Source organism: Drosophila sulfurigaster, chromosome 3, assembly GCF_023558435.1.
Source record: "Drosophila sulfurigaster albostrigata strain 15112-1811.04 chromosome 3, ASM2355843v2, whole genome shotgun sequence".
Classification (NCBI taxonomy): Eukaryota; Metazoa; Arthropoda; class Insecta; order Diptera; family Drosophilidae; genus Drosophila; species Drosophila sulfurigaster.
In genome coordinates, this window is record NC_084883.1 from 2,397,762 (window position 1) to 2,423,208 (window position 25,447).

The 25,447-nt window shown below is 36.3% G+C and overlaps 3 protein-coding genes across 4 annotated transcripts; 2 read left to right on the forward strand and 1 right to left on the reverse strand.

Annotated features, from left to right (window-relative positions):
• The first annotated feature begins 1,667 nt into the window (after positions 1 to 1,667).
• On the forward strand, positions 1,668 to 2,804 carry LOC133843596 (uncharacterized). Of its 2 annotated transcripts, none has more exons than XM_062277219.1 (2): positions 1,668 to 2,638; positions 2,682 to 2,804. In XM_062277219.1, exon 1 carries the CDS (start codon positions 1,749 to 1,751, stop codon positions 2,532 to 2,534), a length of 786 nt encoding a protein of 261 aa, XP_062133203.1. In that variant the 5' UTR covers positions 1,668 to 1,748; the 3' UTR covers positions 2,535 to 2,638; positions 2,682 to 2,804. The 2 variants fall into 2 exon arrangements, with proteins under 2 accessions (XP_062133203.1, XP_062133202.1); XM_062277218.1 differs by having other exon boundaries at positions 2,696 to 2,804.
• Positions 2,805 to 10,513: 7,709 nt separating this feature from the next.
• Positions 10,514 to 12,278, forward strand: LOC133842570 (adenosine deaminase 2). Its single transcript, XM_062275724.1, has 3 exons — positions 10,514 to 11,495; positions 11,550 to 11,993; positions 12,054 to 12,278. Exons 1-3 carry the CDS (start codon positions 10,587 to 10,589, stop codon positions 12,228 to 12,230), a joined length of 1,530 nt encoding a protein of 509 aa, XP_062131708.1. The 5' UTR covers positions 10,514 to 10,586; the 3' UTR covers positions 12,231 to 12,278.
• Positions 12,279 to 24,240: 11,962 nt separating this feature from the next.
• On the reverse strand, positions 24,241 to 25,167 carry LOC133845359 (trypsin alpha-3-like). The gene is given in 2 exon segments (XM_062279813.1): positions 24,241 to 24,890; positions 24,893 to 25,167. Coding segments are annotated over 2 exon segments (771 nt in total). The 5' UTR covers positions 25,050 to 25,167; the 3' UTR covers positions 24,241 to 24,276.
• Between the last annotated feature and the right edge of the window lie 280 nt (positions 25,168 to 25,447).

Here is a 25,447-nt window from a genome sequence, read left to right on the forward strand (position 1 = left end):
CGCTATTTGTTGACTATTGTTTAAAAAGAAGAACGAAAGTAAAAGTAGGTATCAGTATTTTTTGTTAATATGATCTAAATGATTATTATTATTAATATTAAAATTATTATTATTATTATTATTATTATTATTATTATTATTATTATTATTATTATTATTATTATTATTATTATTATTATTATTATTATTATTATTATTATTATTATTATTATTATTATTATTATTATTATTATTATTATTATTATTATTATTATTATTATTATTCATAAAATTCATTCTTCTTATAATTGTTATGGATTTTGGAATCCCAAGAGGTATCTCAGCGTTAATTTGCTCAGTTTTTATGAGAAACTTCCCAGTTTATTATCGGATGTGATTTTGTAAGCAAAATTATAACAAAATATTTTGCAATTCCCATGTTTGTTTGTTTGAAAGGCCCGCAGTCAAAATTTTAGGCAATGTTGTTCCTCGTAACAACAATAAAACAGGAAACGCATATAAATATATTGGGAATCAGAAAAAAACTCTTGCGTTTTTTTGGTTTGCATGGCACGTGATGGTAAACGAAGTAAGGCCAACAGCAGAAAACTGTAAAAAATTTAAAATAACGTTGTTGGCAGCGCTCGAACAGTTAACGGGCTCGGCCAGTTTTCACTTTTACGCCGAATTTGTGCACAGCTTTTTAGGTTCAACCTTCGAAAAGTCCAGCAAGCTACCCGAAATATGCATGAGTGCAGGCCCATAAAATTGGGTCAATTGCTGTTAACAATTTGGCGGCACAATCTTTTGGCCGTTTCGATTTCAAGCAGCTGCCCAAACCGAAGGCCCCAATTGGCGAACCCAAAAAAAATGCAGTGACTGTAAAAGTAAAAATCATGTAAGACCGCTCTCATCGAAAAGGCCAGACTTCAAGATATCCTCTGACCATTTCAAAAAAGCCATTTAGTTATTGAAAATTTTGTTTAAATATTTCAAAACTATTAAAAAAACCTGACACTTAGTTTAAGAATAATATATTAATATCACAGATTCCCAAATAATGTTATTCCTTTTTGACAACTTTTGAATTGTAGAGGGAATAACAAACATCGTGATAGAAGGGAAAACAACTTTTTTTGTAAAACACAATTTTGGATAGAGTTGTTGGAAAAACTGAACATCGAAAAAAATCAGCATTGCACACAAGCTCTTGATCTCAGTTGCCCCTGAAGTGCCAGCTGAACATGAAAACGAAGGATGGTCAAATGCTCACACTAATTAATTATTGCATTTTGTTTGTTACATGACGAAACTTTTGCCTTTCAGATTTTTGCTTGCAAGCAGAGAATATGATTGCAAGCGAGGTTCCTGCACATTAAAGGTCAGCCCTTAAATAATATGTTCTTCCCAAAACATCAAATGAAATTCTTTTTAATTCAGATTTTGAGCAGTCACATTTAAAGATTTGCACTTGTGCATATACCAATGTAAAATATTTTGTTAAAGGACAGAATACGTTTTTTGTGGTTTTAATATGTAAAACTATGGAATAGGAAACACATAAGTTTATTTTCTTTCTAATATATTCTTATCTAGTTTCTATACAATATACGTATTATAGAATCGAATCTAACAGCTTGCTTGGGAAAAATTGTCAACATACTTTCCAATGAGTTTAATTCGTAGCGAGTCTACTTTTATCAGTCTACTTTTCGGTTTTGCGTAAAGGTGAAAATTTTTTTAAGTTTTGGAAGGCTTCAAAATTAATTATGGCAACGCGGGTGACAAAGCCTATGAAGTGCCCCAAATTACTATTGCAAGCGATTCAGTTGCAGAGGAAGTCAACGAATGGTAAACGATCGTCTTTTGTGCGTTACACAAGTGACTCAGGGAAATGCCGAAAAGCCAATACAGAGGAGAAAAAGAAATGCAGAATGCCATTGGTCATTCCACCGGCATATTTTAAGAAACCCGATCCATGCAAAACTGATGAAGAGCTAACAACAGAGCGTTCTTTAGGTGTTTATATGCGCTGCAATCCGCCTTATAAACCAGAATGCATGGGACCGTGTTTCAATGAACCTCGCCTAGATTCCACTCTCTACAAGCCCAGCAAGACTCTTGATAAGGAATACAAGAAATACTGGGTGGACTGCGTCATGGAAAAGGTTCCCAAACGTGTGTGTAATATATCTGCGCCTGAAATAGTTCGACGTCCTAGACGAAAGACAATCTGCAATACGCCTGCTCCTTCGAAAGGATGGAGCACAATGCACCCATTGCAATGCCGACCCTTGAAACCAGGACCGCCCATATCGGAGAGTCGCTGCATTCAAAATCCTCTCTGCGAGTGCCCCAAGGCAAGGAAAGTGTCAAAGTGCAAGATCAATCAAAAGAAAGATGCCAGCGCTAAGCGTCAGTTAACGCGTTATCCCAGTTTCTCTGAATGCCAAAACGTTGAACTGAACAAGGAACCAGTAACTGAGTGTCATAAGAAAATTAGTATTTGTGAAGTCTGGCGTATCTTCAAAGCGAGACATAGCCAAGGAGTCTGACGCTTTCTCCAGAGAATTTGATGTTTCCTAGTGTTTCTGTTTTGGAGATACGCTTATGACTAAACCTAAATTACATGAGCGATCTAAACTAAATTTTATAAAAAGTAAGCATGTAGAATTAAGATGTTAATGTAATGCTAATGTAAGATTAATTACTGCAGGTGACGTAATTAGTGGAAAGATGCTTGCTTCCGAATTATTTCAAGACATTAATTTGTGAACCAATTTTTCTTGGAAAGCGAATAAAATTTTCATTAAAATTCAATATAACTCATTCTATTTTTAACACTTATTTTGAACCTTTTAAATATTTAATTAAAAATCAAGGACTAGACTGATTTTATTTAAGGAAAGTGACCTAAACTTGTCAAGTTTACAATTTGAAATCAGACTAAAAAAAGAGATTTGCTATAAATATAACAAATATAATATAATATACATATATTATAATTAATAAAATTGTTGTTGTGAATTCTGCACTCTAAGATTGCACAACTACTTTCTGATTTTTTAAAATAGTTTGATTACTTTAATGTGTATTTTATTAAATATAGTACTCAGTAGGGATTGCAGATCTACTGTTTTGACAACGTGTCCGAATACCTCGACTTCATAGTTCACTATTACTCCAGTATTTGCAAAAAATATAATTATATGAGTTGTTACAGACTACATACATACTTAACACTAAATCTTTTCTTGGGCTGTCAGAGCAGTCAAATCTGGGGTAGAATGTTGAGCATTCTATGTACAGATTCTCAACATTCAACATTTCGGCAAAGGCGCTTCAAAATTATAATTGTTATTAATATGAATAAGTTTTTTAACAGCTTCCGGTATATTCCTCAAAATTGGTGCTCCAAAAACTTGAACCTTGGGTGCAGTTTTTTAATGCAATATAGCACTAATGTCTCCAGGTTTGTTCAATCAAAAGAATCATTCAAGGAGAGGCTACAACGGATTCGTCGTGCTCAGAGAAAAAAGACTTCCTGCTATTTGAGGGTACGACGATCCGAGTACAAATGCCTGGCCTATCAGGAAATAAAGCCCGATCCTTGCATACCGGAGCCGTGTCCATTACCACTTGATGCAAAAGCTTACGAGCCAAGTGATAAGGAAAATCGGAACTATCAAAAAACCTGGTGTGAGTTTAAGCCATCACCGCAAATAATGCCCAAAGTTCATAAGATATATCCGGTGCGCGAGCGACGTGATCCAAAAGTTTTTAGAGGTCAACTTTGCACGGCTTGTGAACCAGAAGATTGTGAACTACCAAAAAGTGATCGCGCCCCACCACCAAGACTTTTTCCGCCCAGAACAATGCCTTGGCCATGTTGTAAGCTCCGTTCGCCCAAGTGTCGAACGAGTCGAGCCGATGTCAGATGTCCTCGAGGACGAATGCCATTATGCTGTGTCAAGCGCAAGACACAGTATCTTAGCTTCTCAGAATGTAAGAAGTTTCCCCTACAGCCCCCCGTGACTGCTTGTGAGTGTGAAATGAAACCCAGCCTCTGTGAGGTCTGGAACTTTTGGAGAACCAAACGTTGACAGGGGATCATCTAAAATGTAAGCACTACTTGTACGTCTGAAGTGTTCGCTAATATCCTCTTACATATTTCAGACTTTTATTTTAGATAATTTTTCGTTTCTGACCTACATGTGAAAAAATCGATTATAATTACTGAACTTTCGGCTATGTTTTCAAATCGCAAAATTAACTATAAACGAAATTTTCAGAGCAATTTGTCAAATTTCTAGATATTATTCAAATACGTTTTATAATGAATTCATTAAATGAAAATTAATATTGTTCAAATTTATATATTAAGAATATTTCATACCAATAATTTGTATAACTAACCTACATAACTGCCGGAAATACTTATTATTATCGCCAATTATGGTAGCTTAAGCAAGCCTAGTCCATAACATCGTAAAAATTCCGACGGTTCGACTTGAATCAGAAAATATTTTTACTTTTTCCAGACTCCGTAATCATTATAAATATGTTTGAAAAATAAAACATAAAACCTCTGCTGCTGTGGAATCTCAATTGCTTTGATTCATATTGATATTATCGCAATGTTTCGCTATTATTTAAAATTAAAAGCGGATATCTCACAGACAATTTATAATTTACTTTCTTTTTACCTAAAGCTAATTAGCTTTATTAAAGTGTCATGTTGTATAATATTCGAGTTTCTAATGATTAGAGTCGTATCATTCAGAATTCAAAAGATGTGAAAGAAGAGCACTTCTCTTATTGCAGACACTTCAAAGGATCATCAGATTTCATTTTTGTGATTGTAACTCCATTTTTTTTTTCATAAATTTAAAATTGCTGCATCTTTAACGTAAAGTAAAGTGGAATTTGAAGTTGATGTTGAGTCTCGAGCTGAGGCGACTGGGCTGCTTAATTCCTAGTTGCCACTCAAATCGAATAGGATCCTCGTCGCCACCCGCACTCCCATCAGCAGCTGTGTACTTTGTTTTGTCCCTGGCTCTTCCAAGTAGAGCTGAAGTACTCTCCTGTGCCTGGTGGCGTTCCAAAAAGGGATTTGCATGCCGCTGAGATGTTTATCGTAAATTGTTGCCGTCATCGTTCTGCTCTTAGTCGTGTTGCTGCTTTAGTCCCTACATCTCTCTCTTTCTCTGTGACACTGCTATAGCTCTTGCTTCTCGTCTGGGCGCACAAATGTCAACAGCACAAAGCGCTGACGTTTACATTGAAAGTCACTTTGGGCGCCAGACTGCACGTCGGGGAGCCGAGGAGAGCGAGGACTTGGCTAATGAAAAGCGCCAACAAAAATGCACTGCATTTTTATATTTATTTAAATGCAAATGTTTATCCTGCAAACTGCACACACTTTCACAGGGCGCATTTAATTGTCAGTGCCATTGACATGGACACGCAGACGGAGACGGGATTGGAGGCGAAGCTAAAGTCCTTCTGCTTCCAGTCCTACCATATACATATGTATGTAGGTATATAGCTATTCTGTAAATTTGCCAAACATTTGTCCTTGTTGTTATTGTTGTTGTTTTTCTCGGTTGTTCAGTTGTTTGGCAAAAGTATGCCCCAGAGTGACATTTCGCACAAATGAAATGTATGGCTGAAAAGTTGTCTATTTTGGCCCAAACAAATAATTTTATTATAAAACTTTTTTCAACATGTTTGCTGTCTGTTCTCGCCCCCAGCGAAGCCAACTGGCTTGTTCTGGGTATTTCACATGAGCCACCTCTAAAAGCAAAATGAGGCTTTACGATCTACTAAAGGGTGGGCAGTAAACATATTCAAAAAAAATATACAGATATACGTATATTTGACAAAAAAAAAACATCTAGATATTTCCGACCCACAGGTATGTAAGCTAAAAGCTTTCATGCAATTTTACTTAAAACATTACCTTGCTTTATTTCAAATTTAAATTGATTAAACATGTTTTTGGTATTAATATTTTTAGTCCTTTCATGGTTCTCATTTGAAATGAGGCATTATTATTAATTTCTATAGTTTTTCACATTTTTTCTGTAAAAATTAATATAATTAAATTTAAAAATATTTCCTTATTATTCGTTTTTTACGCATATTTCTGAATTTCTCAGTTCAGATTTTGTAAGTAAGATTTTGAATTTTCTAGCTTTTCACACCTTAACTAATTCATTCACCTTTTCAATTGGAAATAGTACTTATTTTGATTATTTTAATTGCAGTCTTTTAAAGTAACATCAACTCAAGAAAGAGCAATTTTATGACGTTGTTGCTGTTACTTGCAGTTTTCGTTTCTGGTGCTGCGAAACTCGCTTAACGTTAAAGAGCCAATTCAGACTGCAGCTTCGTACATCGAGTATTCGGTGCAGAGTAAACGCATATAACCATTAACGTAAAACACCACTTTCCAATGCTTCCTTTCTACGATATGTTCCATTTTTCCATTCAGTTATTTTCTTTGGAACACACTTTTATGCTGGGTGCTGCGCTAAATGCCTGCCAGCTTTTCCGTAGTTGTTTTTAATATTATTTTATAATTTCTTTTTATTGACGCTATTCGTATATGGCTACTCAAATGGCAACCATATTGCTTTAAAACAAGCCCTACAAAGTGCTGTAAACATGCCCAGAGCACTAAAAAACAAAAATAAAAAATAATAATTATTTCTGAGAACAATGGCTAAAATGGTTCGTTCCCGCTGTGAACCATAAGCACGACTTCCATATGCAGTTGTTGGTGTATGGCAGTGTACACTAATCACTACCAATAACAGCAAAACAAAAACAACGGAAAGTAATATCAAAATATTATTCAGAACATTTTCCAGCATGATAACCATCAAGTGATCAACAATTAAACACGCTTTATGGAATGTCAATTGCAGTTTAAAGAATTCATAGCGTGACAGATAGATGATAATAAGGTAGGATTATATACTGGATTAATGAATTGAATTTTATTCATATAAACTAAATGTTACTAACTTCACCAATTTACTCATACAAAATGTCGATTTAATAATCTTCAAACAAGGTACCCACATTAAATATTGTCCTGTAAAATAACTCACATATAGGTACGGCCAATTTTAATATATTATACAAATAAATGAATAAATTATAAATATATACAATAAATATATATTTAACATGACGAAAAAGAAAATTCATAAATACATACAAACGCTTTTAAAAATTGTCAGTTAAGGCCGTTTGTCTATACATAATACATTAGGGACTATGAAGACGAACGTAATTTATAAAAGTTGTTCACTTTTGTGTTGCTCGCTGATCAAATTTTAAAAATAAATCCTGTCTAACAAAAACAGTTCGTAATATGTTGTTTGATATTTTGGGGCTAAGTGAATTGGAGACGCATAGAAGCAATGATATACTAAGCTTATAACATGTAGATATATTTTAGTAGAGCACTTTAGACGCGTCTTTCGGCATTTTTGAATAGCAACTTTTACAATAACTAAAACAACCAAACCATAAATTGCACAGCAGTCAAATTAAAAACATGACAAAGTGTGAGCACTTTTAATAAGATTTCAATGTCTATGCTGTCAAGTTGTGGGCCTTAAAGCATTTACTGTCGAAACTGGCTGAGATGTTTATTGACATTTATTTGAGATGGCCATGGAAAGAGGCCGAATTGGGAGCGATTCTATTGACATACTCGTAATTCAAATAGGCAACAAACGTGCCGCGCAATTCAAAGCGCAAAACGCGTCAAAATGTAAATTGGTTACAGCTGACAGGAGGAGGGAGAATCAAACGGAGATGGAGCAGGGGAAGCCGGCATGAGGTAGCTGTCTACGTGCTGACTGTAGACAAATCAATTTGACAAAACGCAAAAATTTGTAATCAAACACTGTGTTTGTGTGTGTTGGTGTATGTGTGTGACAATACTTCTGTGAAAGCAGAAGCAAAGCATTTGGTGGCTATTGTGCAAATGACAATGCGACAGAGTCAGACAAAGCGAAAGGCAGATAAAAATGCCAGCCGCAAGCTTAACAAGCTAACGAACACAGCCAGCTGGGGGTAGCTATTGTTTCAATTTAAGCTACAGTCATAAAGGCTTCGGGACAGGACGAAGACGGGGATGGGGTAAACTGCCGTGCGGTTGTGGCAACTGCACATACATATTGTGCTCTAAAGAGTTTAAACAGCTGTTGTCTGCAGCGCGTCTAACTGTCGCTCATTTTGGCCAAACTGACATCACGGGAAGTTGCGGAGCATTTCACAACATTTGTAGAATTCTCATGAATCTACCTTCACTTTAATTATGCCATTAAAATCGAGTTTACTTTTAAGAGCTCACGAAAGTATGCAACAGATACATGTATACCATAAATACGAATATAAATATACATACATCCTATGTATGTGCAGGAAAGTATACGAATCTATTGCATATACGGACATGAAAAAGTCAGCGTAAAAAGCATTAATAGAAATTCATATTGTATGCCAAATGTGAGGGAAAGTGAGCCGCCTACATAATAAACCCATTTCGTGCGGCTTTAAAATGCCATTTATGAAACATGTGCTAGCATTTATGCATATTAAATTAGTTAGCTTGCCCTCAAAAATAAACTGGCAAAAGGCATCCAAAGTGCCACAATAAACTGGCATAAACACACTCACACCCCCACCCACATGGTACAATGGTTAAACAAATTCCAAGTGCGAACCCTTTTTTATGGTTGCTTCGTCTCCGACCCAACATTATGTGCGCACAAATGGCAATGGGCGCCTCAATTTTGCAGCTGCTTTTGCTTTTGGTTTTGTAGGGCAACATTCAGCTTCATATTCACACGCATTAACACGCCAAATATAAGCAATAATGAACCCTAGGAATACGCTCACGTTTTTCCCGCTCTCATCATGCAAATATGAAATCCGTACACATAGATTTTCCATACATCATATAACATAATTTAACTGTCTCGTTTAGGAATTTATTGCTACATTTTCCGATTTCATTCACTGTCAATCAATGTCCATTTACCATTATTAACAATAAACGGAAAGTTGCATTGAAATAATGAGAAAAGAAAAATTATTTAAATACTACCTCAAATATATTTACGAAATATGTATTCTTTTTTGCAAGCAAATGCTTCTATTCCTTTGCCTCTATTGTCAGCTAAGGGTTGATGCTGACATCATAGCTAAAATTTAAACAAAGTACACAAAAAAAAATAATAAAATAGTTGGGTCTCTGCTTTGTGTGAGAGTTAAAAACGCATGTTGAAACTTTTCAAGTGTGAATTGCTTTTCATTTTTGCTGCAGACACAAAACGCGTTCCGCTTCGCGCCCCATTTTGTAGCCTACTTTTGTGCGCAGCAAATTGTAAGGCAGTTGGCAAGTACTATGTCTAAGTATATGTGTGTGTGCACGAATGTGTGTGAGTGTATGGTTCGCAGTTGTAACAAAAAGAAACATAAAATAAAATGGCAACGCCAGAAATGTTTTATAAAAATTTATATGAGCATAATTTGTAACAGACAAAAAAATGATATGTAACGATGCCACGAGCGAAAAAGGGCGAGAAGTGAAGGACGAAGGACGCACTGAAAGAGCAAGCAACCAGGGATTTTAGCATCGTAAAACAGAAAACATGTGCGAGAGCTAGAAATGGTTTGAAATGCAACATCAATTTGAAAATTATATAAAAGCATTTTCAAAGTATTAAAGGTACGTCCCACATTTAGCATGAATAAGTGAGAATAGCACAGTTTGGGATGGCTTCACAAATCTTTAAAACTTCAGCAAAATGTTAAGTAAATCAGTTTAAGACATGTTAATTATTTCAGACATTAAGAAGCCTAAGTTCTACTAACTTATTGTGTGGAATTGAGTTTAATGTCAGTTTAAGTTGAAGGTTAGAAAGTGACTTTCGAACACCTTCAACTCTTGCCTAAGTTGAATTATAGGCATGTCTGTCTCTGGCCCTAAGCTGTTTGCTCGCTTCTTGCAAGGGCCACAATTAAGATGCAAATTGTTTTTGCACGAAATCAAATTCTCTCTCTGCAAATTCTTGCCGTTGTAGTTGTTTTCGTATTTGTTTTTGTTTTTGCTATTTTATTGTTGTTACTTTTGTTGCTTGAATGTCGTGCAAGTTTTCAAGTTAAGTGCACTATGTATGCAATCGACACATGTGTGCAACAAAACTCGTTAACACTTGAAAAGTTTCATGGCCCTGGGCAATTGTAGCTGTTTCTGTTTGCAAAGGTTGCAGCTGTGGGGGGACTTAGCTACCATATATGTATGCTGAATAGAGACTCTCAATCTGTGATGAGATGATGATGGGGAAGAGCTCTGTGAGTAAGTAATGTAATGCTGCTAAAAACACTTACGCAAGTACTTGTTACCAAGGAGGTGTGAGCCAGACTAAGAGATCAGATTGAGATTAGCTTGCAATAACAGCAAACAAACTTAGAGAAAGTGATAACCATAAGCAACGTTTAATCTAGAAATGTAAAGTAGATCGCAAATCATTGAAAAATATTTTATATATTCCCAGAAAAAATTTCCGGTTTGTTTTAAAATGCTTCCTCAAATAGCCAAATTTTTTGGACCGACAAATCTACGAAATTGTTCTCCAGATTCTTACAGGAAACTTCGCGAAATAATCTGCAAATTTGAACAGGGCGCCATTCTCGGCAATGATATTCAGTTAACAGATAAGGAGATCAAAGTAAATGACACAATCATGTGCCTCAAGATGGACGAATACAACCGAGGAGTCGAGGATCCTAATCAGTTCGTGCCAGGCTATCATATTTTTAAGAGACTAAACGACATTGAGAAGTCGCCGCTGTTCCAGCTGCTTCGGAAAATGCCGAAAGGCGGTGCCCTAAAGACACATGACTTTTCGATGTGCAGCACCAATTTCCTTATCGATTTGACCTATCGGAAACATCTCTGGGCGTGCACTGTGAATGATGGATGTAAGATAGTTCAGTTTCGCTTTTCCAAGGACAAGCCCAAGAAAATGCTGCACGAGGGCGGCAAATGGGAAACTATGGACGAGATTCGAGATCGTCGAGGTGAGGAGAATGTGCGCAAGAAGTTGAAAATGCTCTTCAGTATGTATCCATTATCAAAAATACAGTCGAATGACAAGGCTTGGGACCACATGATGTCTATATTCGCATTGATCGACGGTATACTAAATTACTATCCCATTTGGGGTGAATACTATTACAACGCTCTCAAGGAGTTCAACGAGGATGGAGTGCAGTATGTTGAAGTTCGTTCACTGCTGAAACGTCTTTACTGTCTGGGAGGAGAAAGACTGCCAACTAAGGAAACCCTCCAGGTGTATAATGATGAGCTCAAGAACTTCAAGGCCGATAATCCAGACTTCATAGATTCGAAAATCATTTATTCGCCACTTCGGCACACAACACCCGACAAAATTAAGGGTCATGTAAAGGCATGCACCAAATTAAACGTGAGTTTCCATAATATTGAATGTAATATTAAACAATTGAAATCCTTCTTACAGAAAGAGTTCCCGAACTTATTAATCGGCTTCGATCTGGTCGGGCAGGAGACAATGAAATATCCCCTGAAGATATTCGTTAATGAGTTGCTGAAAATGCCACCGCACATTCAATTCTATTTCCATGCCGGTCAAACCAATTTGTATGGCTCTCCGCTGGACGAGAATCTGATAGACGCAGTTCTTCTTGGTACTCGACGCATTGGGCACGCCTATGCAATAACGAAGCATCCGCTTGTGATGCAATTGGTCAAGCGTTTTGGCATTGCCATTGAGGTTTGTCCCATTTGCAATCAGGTGCTGCAGCTGGGGGCTGATTATCGAAATCATCCAGCTGCCACGCTGATTGCCAATGACATTCCATTTGTGCTGTCCTCGGGTAATCCTTCTTTTTGGCGCACAAAACCTTTATCTCACGACTTCTACATGGCTTTCCTAGGCATTGCGGTGAGATAATATAATATATTAAATATATTTTCATAACATTCTCTACACTATCTATTACAGCCCAGGAATGCCGATTTAAAGTTTCTAAAGCGCACTGCCAAAAACTCAATTAGGCACAGCGCGCTATCTGATGAAGAGAAAGCAAACGCGATGCAAAAGTGGAAAACCAAGTGGGAAAAGTGGGTCGATTGGACTATAGAAAACACAGAGAAGATTCTTGAAAAGCCAAATGAATAAGAATATCAATAGTTATTAAAACGATAGAGACGTGGACACCGTAAAGAATATATTCAAATTTCCAAAAAAATTGTAGTAAAATTTTTATTTGCTACAAACTATGCTAATGGAAATGCCCAGCGTAATTGAAGAATAAAGTCCTCTATACTACCACAAATTATTTAAGTTTGCTGCCTTTTTGATAATCAGCAGACAAGCCAACAAGTTTTGCCGCAGCAATGAAACACTTCGACAGAGGGGAAGCATAGCTGCAGGCAAATGTAAATGTCGAAAAGACAACGAGACTCCCCCAACAGTTCCGGTTTAGGTTTGGGATCTGACCCCCGTTTGTGCCTGCCAGCACTAATTTCATTGACTTCCACACACTCGCATATACTATATGCTTATATGTATAAAGCTAGATACGCAGAAGTCAGTCAAAGTGGCACGCACACGCCAGAGGGCAACACGCACACAGTGCTTCAAGTTGCCACAGTCTTCATTCGATTGTGGCTGCTTTTACTGCAGAAGTCGTCTTTCAACTTGATTGCGATCAACTGAAGAAAATGAACTTTTTTTTGCGGGACATTGCTTATAATTAAAAACTTTATTATTTGTGAAACTTTTGCCCGCAGCTGTTGCACAATTGACACACGCGTAGCAAACTTCTGCTGCTCTTCTCAACTTGCCTCACACACACACACTCACACGTTCAGAAGAATTAGCAACAATTATCGAAAAAGTTTAGCTTGCATTTATCAGTTGGCATTTTTGTGCCAATCGAGAGTATTTTAGTTTGTTAGAAGAACACGTCATAGATTTCCTATGTCAGCTACTCGTGGTAAAAACTTAATAAATTGACAAGTAATACTACCGAACAGTTTACCGGCAAAAATTGATTTAGAGCAACAAAAAATTCTTTTGCTGCAGCATTTTAGGTTAATTTTAAAAATAAACCTCGGGAGTGTGTGGAAGCACAGTGGAATAAATCTGTTTTTAATTGCATCTTCTAACGGGAGGATAGATGGTTATTCTAATTTTGTGCCTGCAGGAAACGTATGTAAAAAGTAATCTCCAAATCTATAAATTATATATATTCTTGAGCAGGGTCAATAGCCGAGAAGATATAGCCATATCTGTCTGTCTGTTCATATGAAAATCTAGAGCTCAGAGACTATATCAAATAAGAGAGGTATAATATTTTTTTCGGTAGGTAGGTAGGTTTTTGTAACGCCCATTTTCAAATAAAAAATTACTAAGTATGTTACTCTTTGGAATATTTTGAACTTAATAGTATATCGATATACCAAATATACTATTCGGTATTTTTAGTATTATTTGCTATATTAATTTGGTATATAGCTAGAATATTGGAAATGAGTAGGGGGTATCTCACATTCGAGAACCCTTGACTGTAGGTTTCTTACTTATTAAAAATTCGAACAGCTGTTCAAAGTTTTGTCATTTAAAAGAAATGCTAAAATATACTAATGCATTAGTTTATTTTCTTTGCACTATGCAACACGTTATTCGTGTACATCAGTTGACTCGAGTAAACATTTGTTTAGTGTTACTTTAAAATGTTGTAAATGGGCAGTGCATTCAATTTACAGTCCTTATGCCCATTCAAAATTAGGTAAAATAAATGAAATGTATGTAAAAAGTTGAATTCAGATATAATTTTGCTAAAAATTTGATTATTTTATTATTTTTTCAAAAATCAGTTTGAAATTCTTAGTATTGCTAAATTATAAAAGTAATGGCCACATTGTATCTTAATGAGTCCGCTTCACTACGTCTCTTTTCCGTTCTTATTAATAATAGTTTTTATTGTGCACATTATTGACGTTACTATGTATCAGCGTGGTAATAAAATTGCGTGGAATTTGCATATTTGATAACTCTAAATATCATTTGAATAGCAATTTATATTCATGAATTTGTAAATCAAAAATCATGTTGCGAAAGACTCAAAATTGAAGCACTGAATACTTTAGCTGTCATTCCAGATGTTAGCATTGAAGTCAAAATTCATTGATCGATATATACTTCTATACTACTAACAAGTCTCAAGTATATATTACTAACTAATTTAAAAAAAGATTACCTATCATCTGCTATATTTATATTGATTTAAGTTGTGCCACTCATCTACTAAATAGTAGTGTGTTCTTGATCATTTGATATCTTACTCTTGACAGACGAAATTAAACCATCCTCATGTTCATACCCAATGCCAATGCAAAGCAAAACATCAATATCAAAAGGGAAAAGATAAAGCTGTAACTGAAGCTGAAGCGCAGTTAGTTTGCATGCAAATGACATATCCAAATGTGAATGAAAGGGATTGAAAGGGATTGAAAGGGAGAAAATCAACGCGACATGCAGCAGGACAAATAATGTGCATAAATTTATCAAATATGACAGAATGGGAAAGAGTTAAGCATACCCAAAGCATTGGTCAATATGTTGTGCTGAATATGGACGACTGAGCGAAAGCGTGGACAACACTGATTAACAAGATTGTATTGCCATTGCAAGGACTCAAAATTCACATCAAATTGGGTGCTTGCAAAATAAATTTATTAAAGAACTAATATCAAATACGAGATCTGAAAATTTTAATTTTTTCGACCTGTCTGAACTATTAACCATAGCCTACTACCTGAAACCTGAAGGCTTATTGGGAATAGTGATATAATTTCACACAACCGAAATTACGTTGATACTCAATAAAACAAAATTTTAAATTTCGTAAATTCTTGGAAGAATTGTTAGCATGATAATCCGAGGTTCAATTCTTCTGAGTAGCAGTCAAAAGCCGTTCCAAATATGATTTTCACCGAACACAAAATGTGTCTCGGATGTGGAACCTAAACGAGTACAGACAATTTCTATACTATACTATACTATACTATACTATAGCTACAAATATTATAGTTTTAAATTAGGAGTTTTAAGAAAATGTCATCAAACTCATTAATCCCAAATATTATTTACATTACATTACTTATTACCATAAAATTTCCAATAATGATTCCAATAATATCTTGACATATTAATTACATTTTACACGGAAACTGTGAATCTATTTATTGGATTTTAAATTTTAAAAATTTTTATAGGATCGATTTTATCCTTGCGACACAAAAACTCTATAAAACGCAGAATTGATGTTGCCAAAAGTTGACTAGTGTTGACTAGTGTTATTGATGATGATGATTAGATTGTTGAAGCTGAAGCAAAAGTCAGACTTTGTTAGGGGTTTGCTGAGTAGCCACATAATAACGTTCAGACATGAACACACACACACACACAAACACACTTATGGGCATGAGGGGGAATCGGCATTAGCATATGATACGCTCGATGCAGTGTGTGGGGAAGGGGAAGGGATAGGGAGGGGAGAGGAAGTCGCTTGGCTCATGCATTTTTCTGCTGTCTGGCAGTAACGTTGCAACGTTTCAAATGATCAAAGTCTCAAATATGCAGACAGACTGGAATTTTGTTGTGCCATTGTTGCAGACAAGCACCGGGTACCTGATGCTGCAACTCCTCCAGCTGCAGCTGCAGCTGCCACACTCTTCAAAACGTCGACGATGAAGTCTAGCATGTTGGTTGCTCTTATGCGTGTTGACTCTTAATGTGCTACTCAATCATATGAGGGCGTTTCAGTGTGTGTGTGTGTGTGTGGTTGTATGTGTGTGAATGGGTGTCAATTACTCAAACGATTTTGTTCAGATAAACAAAGTAGGGACGGAAATCAAGCGATGTTTGTACTTGAACACTCGTATTTCTTTGCATAAGATAGAGAATTTAAATCCTTAAATTTATCGATATCAATTCTAAATACTTAAGGTAATTATCACAGATTAATGCAATTATTTTTGTTGTGCTTCCCAAAATTTGCCACACTCTGCTAGCTCCCATATGTTATGTGTGCACACTCTTGTCCGAAATTGCATTGTCTGGGGCTCTACACTAATGAAATTATATTCACAATTTTCAATGCAATTCCCCTTTTGGCTAAACATGCCCAAAGCAAATTTACTGCCTTGCAGTGGGCTTAAAGTGCTTAACAATAGGTTGTGCCATCAAATTGCAATGTTGCCAAATTTGCTGAATAGTCAAGTTTAATTTCTAAACAAATTATATGTTGACAATTTGTTGGAAAGTAGGCAAATGCAAATTGTAGCCATGCAATTTGGGCATGCAAATACGAGAAGATAGATGAGCGAGCCAACCATGACTCTATACAAATTATATTGTAAATTTATCACAGAAGCTGTTGGAACTTGCACAGTGTAAAATAGAGGGAGAGGGGGAATGAGGGTTAACCAAAAATGAAAGGGAGATAGAGAGAGAGAGAGAGAGAGGTAGGCGGGTATACACAAAGTTAGACTAACGCTGCTGATTTGCCACTGGCATCAATTTCAATGGCATTTCCACTGCGCGTTTACAGTCATGCAACAACGACAACAACAGCAACAACAACGCTGAACAGGACGTGCCACATTGCAATGCCAGTTCCTGGTAAATCATATGCAAATGCATGCGTATGACATTTCAGTTCGAATTTTATTGTCCGCCCAGTTGCTAAATTATTTAGAGCCTGATTCCTGCTGCCATGACGAGTCATGCATTTTGAGTTCTTGTCACAAACAATCTCCCACCAGAGCCCACCCAGAGTCACACACAAACACACATTGGTTTGGTTTTAGTTGCTGTTTAGCACTTTAGTTGTTCAGCCTGCTTTTCGTCTTTCAATTTGACATAAAACCTTTTTGGGCACATTTTATGCAAAGTACTTGAGGGTGTATGCGTGCATAAGCATACAAGTATGTGTGTATTGTGTGAGTGTTTGTGTGTGTGTACATGTACGTGTATGTGTATACATACGTGAGCGCATTTCACGCCTTTTACCCCCGCACATCAACACAAAGAGGGGCAAATACGTATGTGTCTTATTTTGCCAGAGTTGTCAGGCTTCGTCGTTGCTGCAAAGGTTCAGCCCCAAAACAAATGAGCCAAATGTCCCCTTTTATGGGCCACGCAGGCAGGCGAGCGTAAAAACAAAAATTCATTAAATTTCAAATCCTTTTTTCTTGCGAATCATCAAATGTCGCAAAAGCTTTTATTAGATTGTACACATAAGTACGCATATGTATTGGTGCCTCTATATGTCAATATGTATGTATGTGTTGGGTGTCTTTGTGCTTGAAATAAGCCGCAACGCATTGTGGTGGCCTAACTCATTAAATCGGCCTCCAAATGCATTCATGAAACGATGACATTATCTGAGTGTTTTGGAATGAATGTAGCAACATTAATCGCGAAAGAGCTTTGCAATGGAATCACAATTAACTGATTTCCAAAAATGTATATATGTATGTAAAAAGAAATATCTTTAACTGAAAAGTATTTCTAAGTGAAGTTAGAATTTAATTTATGAACTTTATATCATATATGTTACACTCGAAGTATTTGACTCTTTTCGAGCTAGAAGGTAAGGTTAAAGAATTTGGTATACAAAATTTCAGTTCACCAAATGAAGTGTAAATTCATTTCGAATCGAACAGAAGCATTAACGGAAATGATTCTTGACTGAAGATAACTTTTAATCTGTGGCGAAATTTATCACTTTCAGATCATATATAGGGCTGATACACAAGTTCTGTACCCTAAAACGTTAAACACCAAATCTATCCTTAAACAAAATGTAATGATTATAATCCCACAAAAATCAAATTAAAATTTTTTCTGAAATTAATTGATATCTGAAAAACATTATATTATATTTATAAAGCATCGTAAGTGTAATTTGTATAATAAATTATACTTATTATTTTTCGTATGATTATCAGACAGTCTACTATCCACGCACACTCTAAAATTCTACTGAATGAACTCACTTCCACTTATTCTCATATGTAGGTATCTAAGTTACGAATGTGTGTTAGGGTATGTGAGTTCCTGTGTTTGTGGAAGTGGTAAAAGCCTCGTTAGTGAACTGATGTGGAAATTTTTAGATTGTAAAATGTGAGTAAATGGCCCAGAGACAACGCAACTCAACCCAACTCAGCAACCAGATAAGAAAATTTATGATCGCTTTTTGGGGCATTTTGATATTGCTTTTTTCACACTTTAAATAGATGTTGCAATGCTACTTAGTTGCTCAGTTGAATAATTTAAAAACAAATGAACAATTTGCATGTGATATGGCCTCGGAAATGTAATTAAAATGGGACAAACAATGGAAACAACTGTCAAAAGTCAGGCAGGCCTCTGACCATTGTCTGTGCCGCAAATTGACAGCTTGTGCTGGGTCATAGACTATAGACATGGACACACACAATAATTTACTATGTACGATGGACACACACGTAGAGATACAGAGAAAGAGAGTGAGAGAGAGAGAGAAGGAGAAAGATGTAAGGACTCAGACATATGCTAGACAGCCGCTCCAGTTGCTGCTACTGCTGCTGGGCGAGGAACTGTTCATTAACACAAACATAAGCTATCAGACAGTCAGACAGTTATGTCAGACAAGCAGAGATGGAGTCGGACAGGCAGTCAGTGAACTGAATGGTCACTGTTGAGGAAGTGTACTTCTGGGGTGCAGGTTGCAAGGCAACACAACAGTAGTACATCATCATGGCAACAAATACAACTTGGCATTGCAATGTTTGAGACCCATTCCGAAGGCCATTAAATCGCTTTCATTAATGAGAAGAGCCCTGTCGGTTGCACTTTGGCCATTGTCGAAGTTTGTGCAACAAATTAGAGGCAAGTTGGCTCTTACTTTGGTTCATATACAAGTATATACTACATTCTACATGCTCGTACTTACATATAAGAGGCACAACAAATATCCGGTACGGAAATTGCATCAAGACACGTGATCCTCATGCAGACAGACACCCAACCTTATGTACAGCGATGGCGGGACTATCACTATGCATAGACTTGTGTCTATGACTTCCGCTAGCCAGACAAATAAATCTTCATTTTGCTTGAACTTTCGGCTGCGGTTGCCGCAAGTTTCTGTGGCCCAAGCGCAAACTTTACTCAGACAAACGGCAAATTAACAGCTGCCGCTGTTGCTGTGGCTGAAGTTGTTATTGTCACTGCTGCTAGTGCTGTTAACGTTACTATATTGTTGTCTTTATACAGCATGGCCTATAAAACTTTGCATAATGCGTTTTAAAGATCTAAACTCAAAGGTTTATTTAAGCAAAGGCATTGTAAGTAATAGCGCTACCAATTCACTCATTGGCCTACTAAACGCCATCATACTAATATCGCATTTCGATTGCACCACACATTGAGTTGTTAGTAATATAAATAATTTTTCAAATATTCCAAATTTAAATATTCAATTATACTTATTTAGTAAATCTCTCTTATTCGTTCCTTTTTAATCGCTACAGACTGACGCTCGCTTATCGGCGAGCTGTCAATCTCTTCCTTTTGCATAGTGCTGCCAACTTAAACACACTGTCGATTGAGTGCTTTAACTATCGATACTATCGATACAATTTACGAACATTGAAAAATTAGTTTTTAACTTGGTTTTAGATATAACTTTTGTTTACTTTATATAAGGGATTAATTGATAATATATGTATAGTACACGATTTAGTTGGTTAAACTTAGTAAATACTGCTTTCTACTGATAACTATCTTCGGCGGCTGCTGCCGCTACTAAACAACTTCTGACGACTGCTAGTACCGATAGCTTAGCGCCTATCGACTTCCTATATCTAAATGTCTATCGACTAGATAATGGCTAGTCGTACACAATCATATACAATGTCTTTAAAGAAACTGGTATTTATAATTTTATAGTTACTACCAGATTAATTTACTTACAATGGAAACGTCTTAATTAAAATTATAAATGGTTAGAATGTTTTTGTCAAATACAGCTCCAGAGCCGTTAAACTAGGCTACTAAATTTCTACCTGCTAGACTTTTAACATACAATTAGTACAACATCGTATATGTTTCATATACTTTAATTGGCATGTAAGATCTTTAAGTTGTTCTGCTGCTACAGGCACTACTTTGGTTGCGCTGCGCTGTTATTACCACTTCTCGGGCTACTGTTGCGGTCATGAAGCGCAGGTGATTTACGGCAAGTGTAACAATGTCTGCATATTAATATGTTCCCAGGGCCAGAGCCAGAGACCGCCCTGCTAACTGCTTACATTCGGTAGTTATTCAATGCACGAAATTCACAAGCCAATCCTCCTCTGAAGCTGCCAGTTTAACAAATCTCAGATGCCAAACTATGGGCCAAACTTGAACGTATGTCGACGAGTTCAAGTCGCTTATTTATGCTCTTGCCCTCTGCCAAATGATATTCAACAATTGCAACTGTTTATGCTGTTTGTGTCCTTGTTGTTGTTTGTGTTTTTATTGTTGTCGGCCAATTTGCGACGCCTGACTGCATTTCGCATATTACATGGTATAAGGCAAATTATATTTCATATTTCACAGAGCTCAGTAGACTGTTTGCGTCTCAAGTGCTACTACAATGACGTTCATGTCAAAGCATACGCCCTGTTGGCCAGTTTGGATGACGTTCTCGTCTTATATTATGTGTATTTGTTGTCGTTGTTGTTGTTTATGCTGTCGTAAACGTGACCATGGCCTTTTAAATTGTTGCTGTAAAGTATGCTACAATTATTTTCATCAAGCGTGCACAACAAAATTACATAGAAGACACGTAATTACATACATATAAGAACTAAAGTTTTTTATGCACCAGACAAAAATTGGTGAGCTATTTTCCCGCTGCATTGAATTTACAGATAAACCACGAAGTACTTCTTTAGCATAAATAAAGCAGAATTTGAGGTATATTTTTATTTTATTAAATTATATAATATATTAAATATATTTTAACAATTTCATTTTTTCTAGCACAGTAATATTGACAAAGCAAATATTCTTTCAGATTTTTGTAATGCTTAATGTAATGCTTAAATTAATATTTATATACTTTACACATAATTAACGTTTTTCCTTTTCTATTAAATTTTTAAACAAATAGTCAAATTTTTTAATACATTATTACTTAAATTCTTCTCTGCAAAATTGTTAAAGAAATATTCCATCAGATTTTTAAAACATTTTTTCCAATTTTATTTAAATTTCAAATAATTTTTACATACTTCACACATAATTAACGTTTTTCCTTTTCTTTAAAATTGTTGAACAAATATTTTGTCAGATTTTAAAAATATTTGTATAATTTTTTTAATACTTATCATAATTTTTACGTACTTAAGCCGATTGATAACTATGGTCACAATTAATTTTTCTTACTTCCCAAAAATGAGTAGTTAAAATGTAGCCTGTAAAATTTGCCGCCTGCACGAGATTTTGCTGTTAAACAACAAGCAAAAGCAAAAGTGCACTTGAAATTGTTGATGGGACAACTAAGCCGAGCCTTATACGTGCTTGTGTGTCTCGCTCTCTGTCTCTCCTTCTGCCACTATGCGTACGTTGTTCTCGCCCTTTCTCTTTTTGTGTGAGTCTATGCATCTGTCTCTTTGTACGTTTGTGTGTGTGTGCTTAAACTTGTTGTCAAGTTTTCTTTTGTTTTGGATTTTACCAGACCCTCCCCTTTGGTCCCCTACCTCGTTTCCCTCCTTACGTCTGCATTCTGCATTCGTCGAAAAAGCATTTCAAAAATGTGCAAAACTTTTGGTTGCAACGTCGACATTGTCGTTCCCCTTGTTGTTCCATTTGCTGCTGTAGTTGTTGTTTTTGTTGTTTTTGTTGTTGATGTCGTTGGGGGCAGCCGCATGCATAAAGAGCGACAGTCCGCAGGACATTTTATATTTAATTTACAGTGCAACCGCAATCTACATTTTCCCTTCCCCTCCATTCCCATCCCTTTCCCGCTCTCCACATTCAATACACGAACGTGTATGCGAGTCTGTGATTTTATTTTGCATTTAATAGAGTGCCATCCGGATTTTGAAGGGGCAAGTCTGCTGCATGATTTCACCGCATTGATTTTAGACGAATTGTTGTTTTGGCTTTTCGCTTTATTTTTTAAATGTGGCTTTTATTTATTTGTTGGTCTTGTTGTTGTTGTTGTTGTTGGCTCTACTACTATTTCAATGCTAAATGCTTGTGTTTAGCCGCATAGCCAAAAATTAATTTCCAATGACTCTGTTGTTCACTTAATACGCTGTCCATTAAATAAACACGAACACTCTAATGCCCTATACAAACACACAAACGCACACTCATATATATACGTAGCTAAATATTGCATTAAATAAAATCGAAAATAGGCTTTGAGGGCGATCTGGCAAGTGGGGATTAGCGTGGACACGTTCCAATCTCGGCTGTGATATCAAAAGACCCAAACGAAAATGAAATGCCAAATAAATTCAACTCGAAAAGTGAATACACTCCTTAGTTATAATCATCATACAATTTTTCATTTGTAATAATTTTAATCGTTATAAAAAATAACATAAAATTTCGTGCTAAATTAATCTCATCTTAAATATTAAATTTTGTACAACTTAGCGAATATGCCCTCTTTAAAATGTTTTGCTTAAAACGACAAACAAAAGCAAAGCCAAAGTGCGCTTTTCAATTATTTTTTGCGTCCACTCGACAACTTTTTAAGTGTGGGCTTTCCTCTCCGCCCCACCACTCTCCACTCTACACCATCTTTCCTCATCAGGCCAGGCATGAGTTCAGTGTTTTCCAGAACAAAATGGTTCCTGTATGGATTCGGCAATTCAATGTGCAGTCGTCTACACTTTTATTGCTTTAATTGCCCAATGGAGTGCGACGAGGGCAACAGAATATACTCTGGAAATGTACACATGTTGCTAATGAAGTTCTCCAACTTTATTTCTCTCATGTCAGGTCATAATCTGTTAATCTGCGAGCCAAGCTGCTTACAGTATTCTCGTATGTACAAAACCATATTCCCATACTCCGAGCTAGGCCATCAAATATGTGCAAGCTCTGCTTTCGTCAATAGTAAGCTCCAGTACATTGCCCAGGTTACCAGACATAAACATACTCAATACTGTCTGAGAGCCACTTATCGAAACTTGGAAATACCGAAGAGAACGTGCAATCTTTATACGTTTCTCAACTGAGCAGCTATCACTTATAAAGACAGTTTCAGTTGCTAGCACTCCCTTCTTTTAGTTATTATATTATTTTGTGTAATGATTAACATGTAAATAAATAAATAAATATAAAGACAGATTCTCTTCAGTTCATGTTTCACTTTATCTTCACTGCATATTTTGGCAAAAAAAAGTAATGAAAACTGCACAACGTTTCCCAAATTTTTACTTCTCTTTTGTCGATCTTATACTATTACGAGTAGATACCCTGCAGAACTGGAGTTGAGAAGTGCAAAGCGGATCCGCGATCAATTATTTGGTGAGTTACTTAAAAAATAATATATGTATGTATTATATGTTTAATGTGTGAAATATTAAATAAACAGATAATAAAAGAACGTCAAGCAGTTAGCATAATGTAATGTAATGTATAGTTCTACAGTGGAAAGCGACAATGTGCCTAAAGAAGAGGAAGTGAAAATTATGACAGAAAATCTACCTTATGGAAATAATGACAGGGGAATGCGGCCCTAAAAAAAGAAGACAATTTCTTTGGTGTTATGATCGGTTACTTACCGACCCTTCAATGGGGTCCCATGTAAACACTTATTTTACCGGCCGTTCCATGGGTCTAATGTAAGTAGTTTCTTTAAAGAGCCTAATATGTTGCACTATTTCACTAGTTCGTGGGTAATCGAGGCGGTGGCGATTGACCCTATTCGCGGACATTTCATACAAAAACGGAAATTAAAAAACGCATGGCTAGACGCTACTTTGTAAGTAGTGGTGGTCTGCTGGTAAGTGCTTATTTCACCAGCAACGAACTAGCGCTCAGAACTGCAGGGTAACAATGTTTGTAAATTATAATTCAGTTAAAAGAAAAACTTTCTGAATTGAGAAGTATTTATTGCAAATTCATAGGTTCATTTTTTTCTTGGTATCCTTTACAGAAATTATATTTTATCCAAATTTTCACTCTGTTTGGCGTTCTCCTCGATCCAAGAGCGCAACTCAGGAACGGATGCATAAACGCCTGGTTTATTTGGACGAGCACATCCTGTGCCCCATGACACAATACCCAGCAGCTTATTCTCGAAGATCAGGGGGCCACCAGAGTCACCCTGGCAGGCATCCTTGCCACCGCCAGTGACGCCTGCACATAACATACGACTGGTCAGCATAATGGAATAGGCGGACTTGCAAGCGGAGTTCTCGATAATGTTTACTTCCACCTTTTGAAGGTCACTAGCTAAATTGCCATCTTCAGTAGTTGTTCCCCAACCAGTTACAAGGACAGGAGTAGCATTTTCAGGACGTTCCGTTGCCAATTCAATTGGCTGAGCATTCTCATTATACTCAATCTCTCCGTCTAGGAACAGAAGCGCTACATCGTAGTCATTATTTAGTTTCCTATAATTTTCATGAATGACAAATTTCCGTACAGCTAGCTCTTGGCCAGTAGGGAAGAAGATATTGTTGATGCCAACGTAGATCGTCAGATCGGAAGCATCAGCTAGAGTATTCACACAATGAGCTGCGCTCACAATGGTATTTCTGTTATAAATTGATTGCCTCGGTAACGCATGGAAATCTGATGAGGATACTCGCGAATGTTAGTTGTTTCGCCGCCAACAATTCTTCCGTCTGGCATCGGCACATCGCTGTGGAAGACGGTGCTTGCCAGCGATGAACCGATTATGAAAAGCGCTATCAAGATGCGAAACATTTTTACAAACTAACATGACATTGTTGGAGATCGGCCTTTTTATAATGGTTAATTTTTGATTAAAAGCGATAAGGAAAACGACATAAATCTATCGTAACCGCGTTAAGGTTAATGTCTGTCATATCTTATCCTTATCGACAGCTGACGATGAAAGGGGATCGCCCAATAAGCTTTAGTTGCAAAGCTTACTGATACGGAATTTTATTTTGGTTGTATTCAATTAATTTGAATTTAATAAGTTCACTATAATATCAATATTGTATTTTTTTTATTTATATGCACTAGATAATCTTTCTTTCCGTAGAATTTTCTTCTATTCTATATTTGCATAAATAATACACCGCAAAACTCGTGAAAAAGCACTTTTTTAAACAAAACTATCTAAAAAATATTTGTAA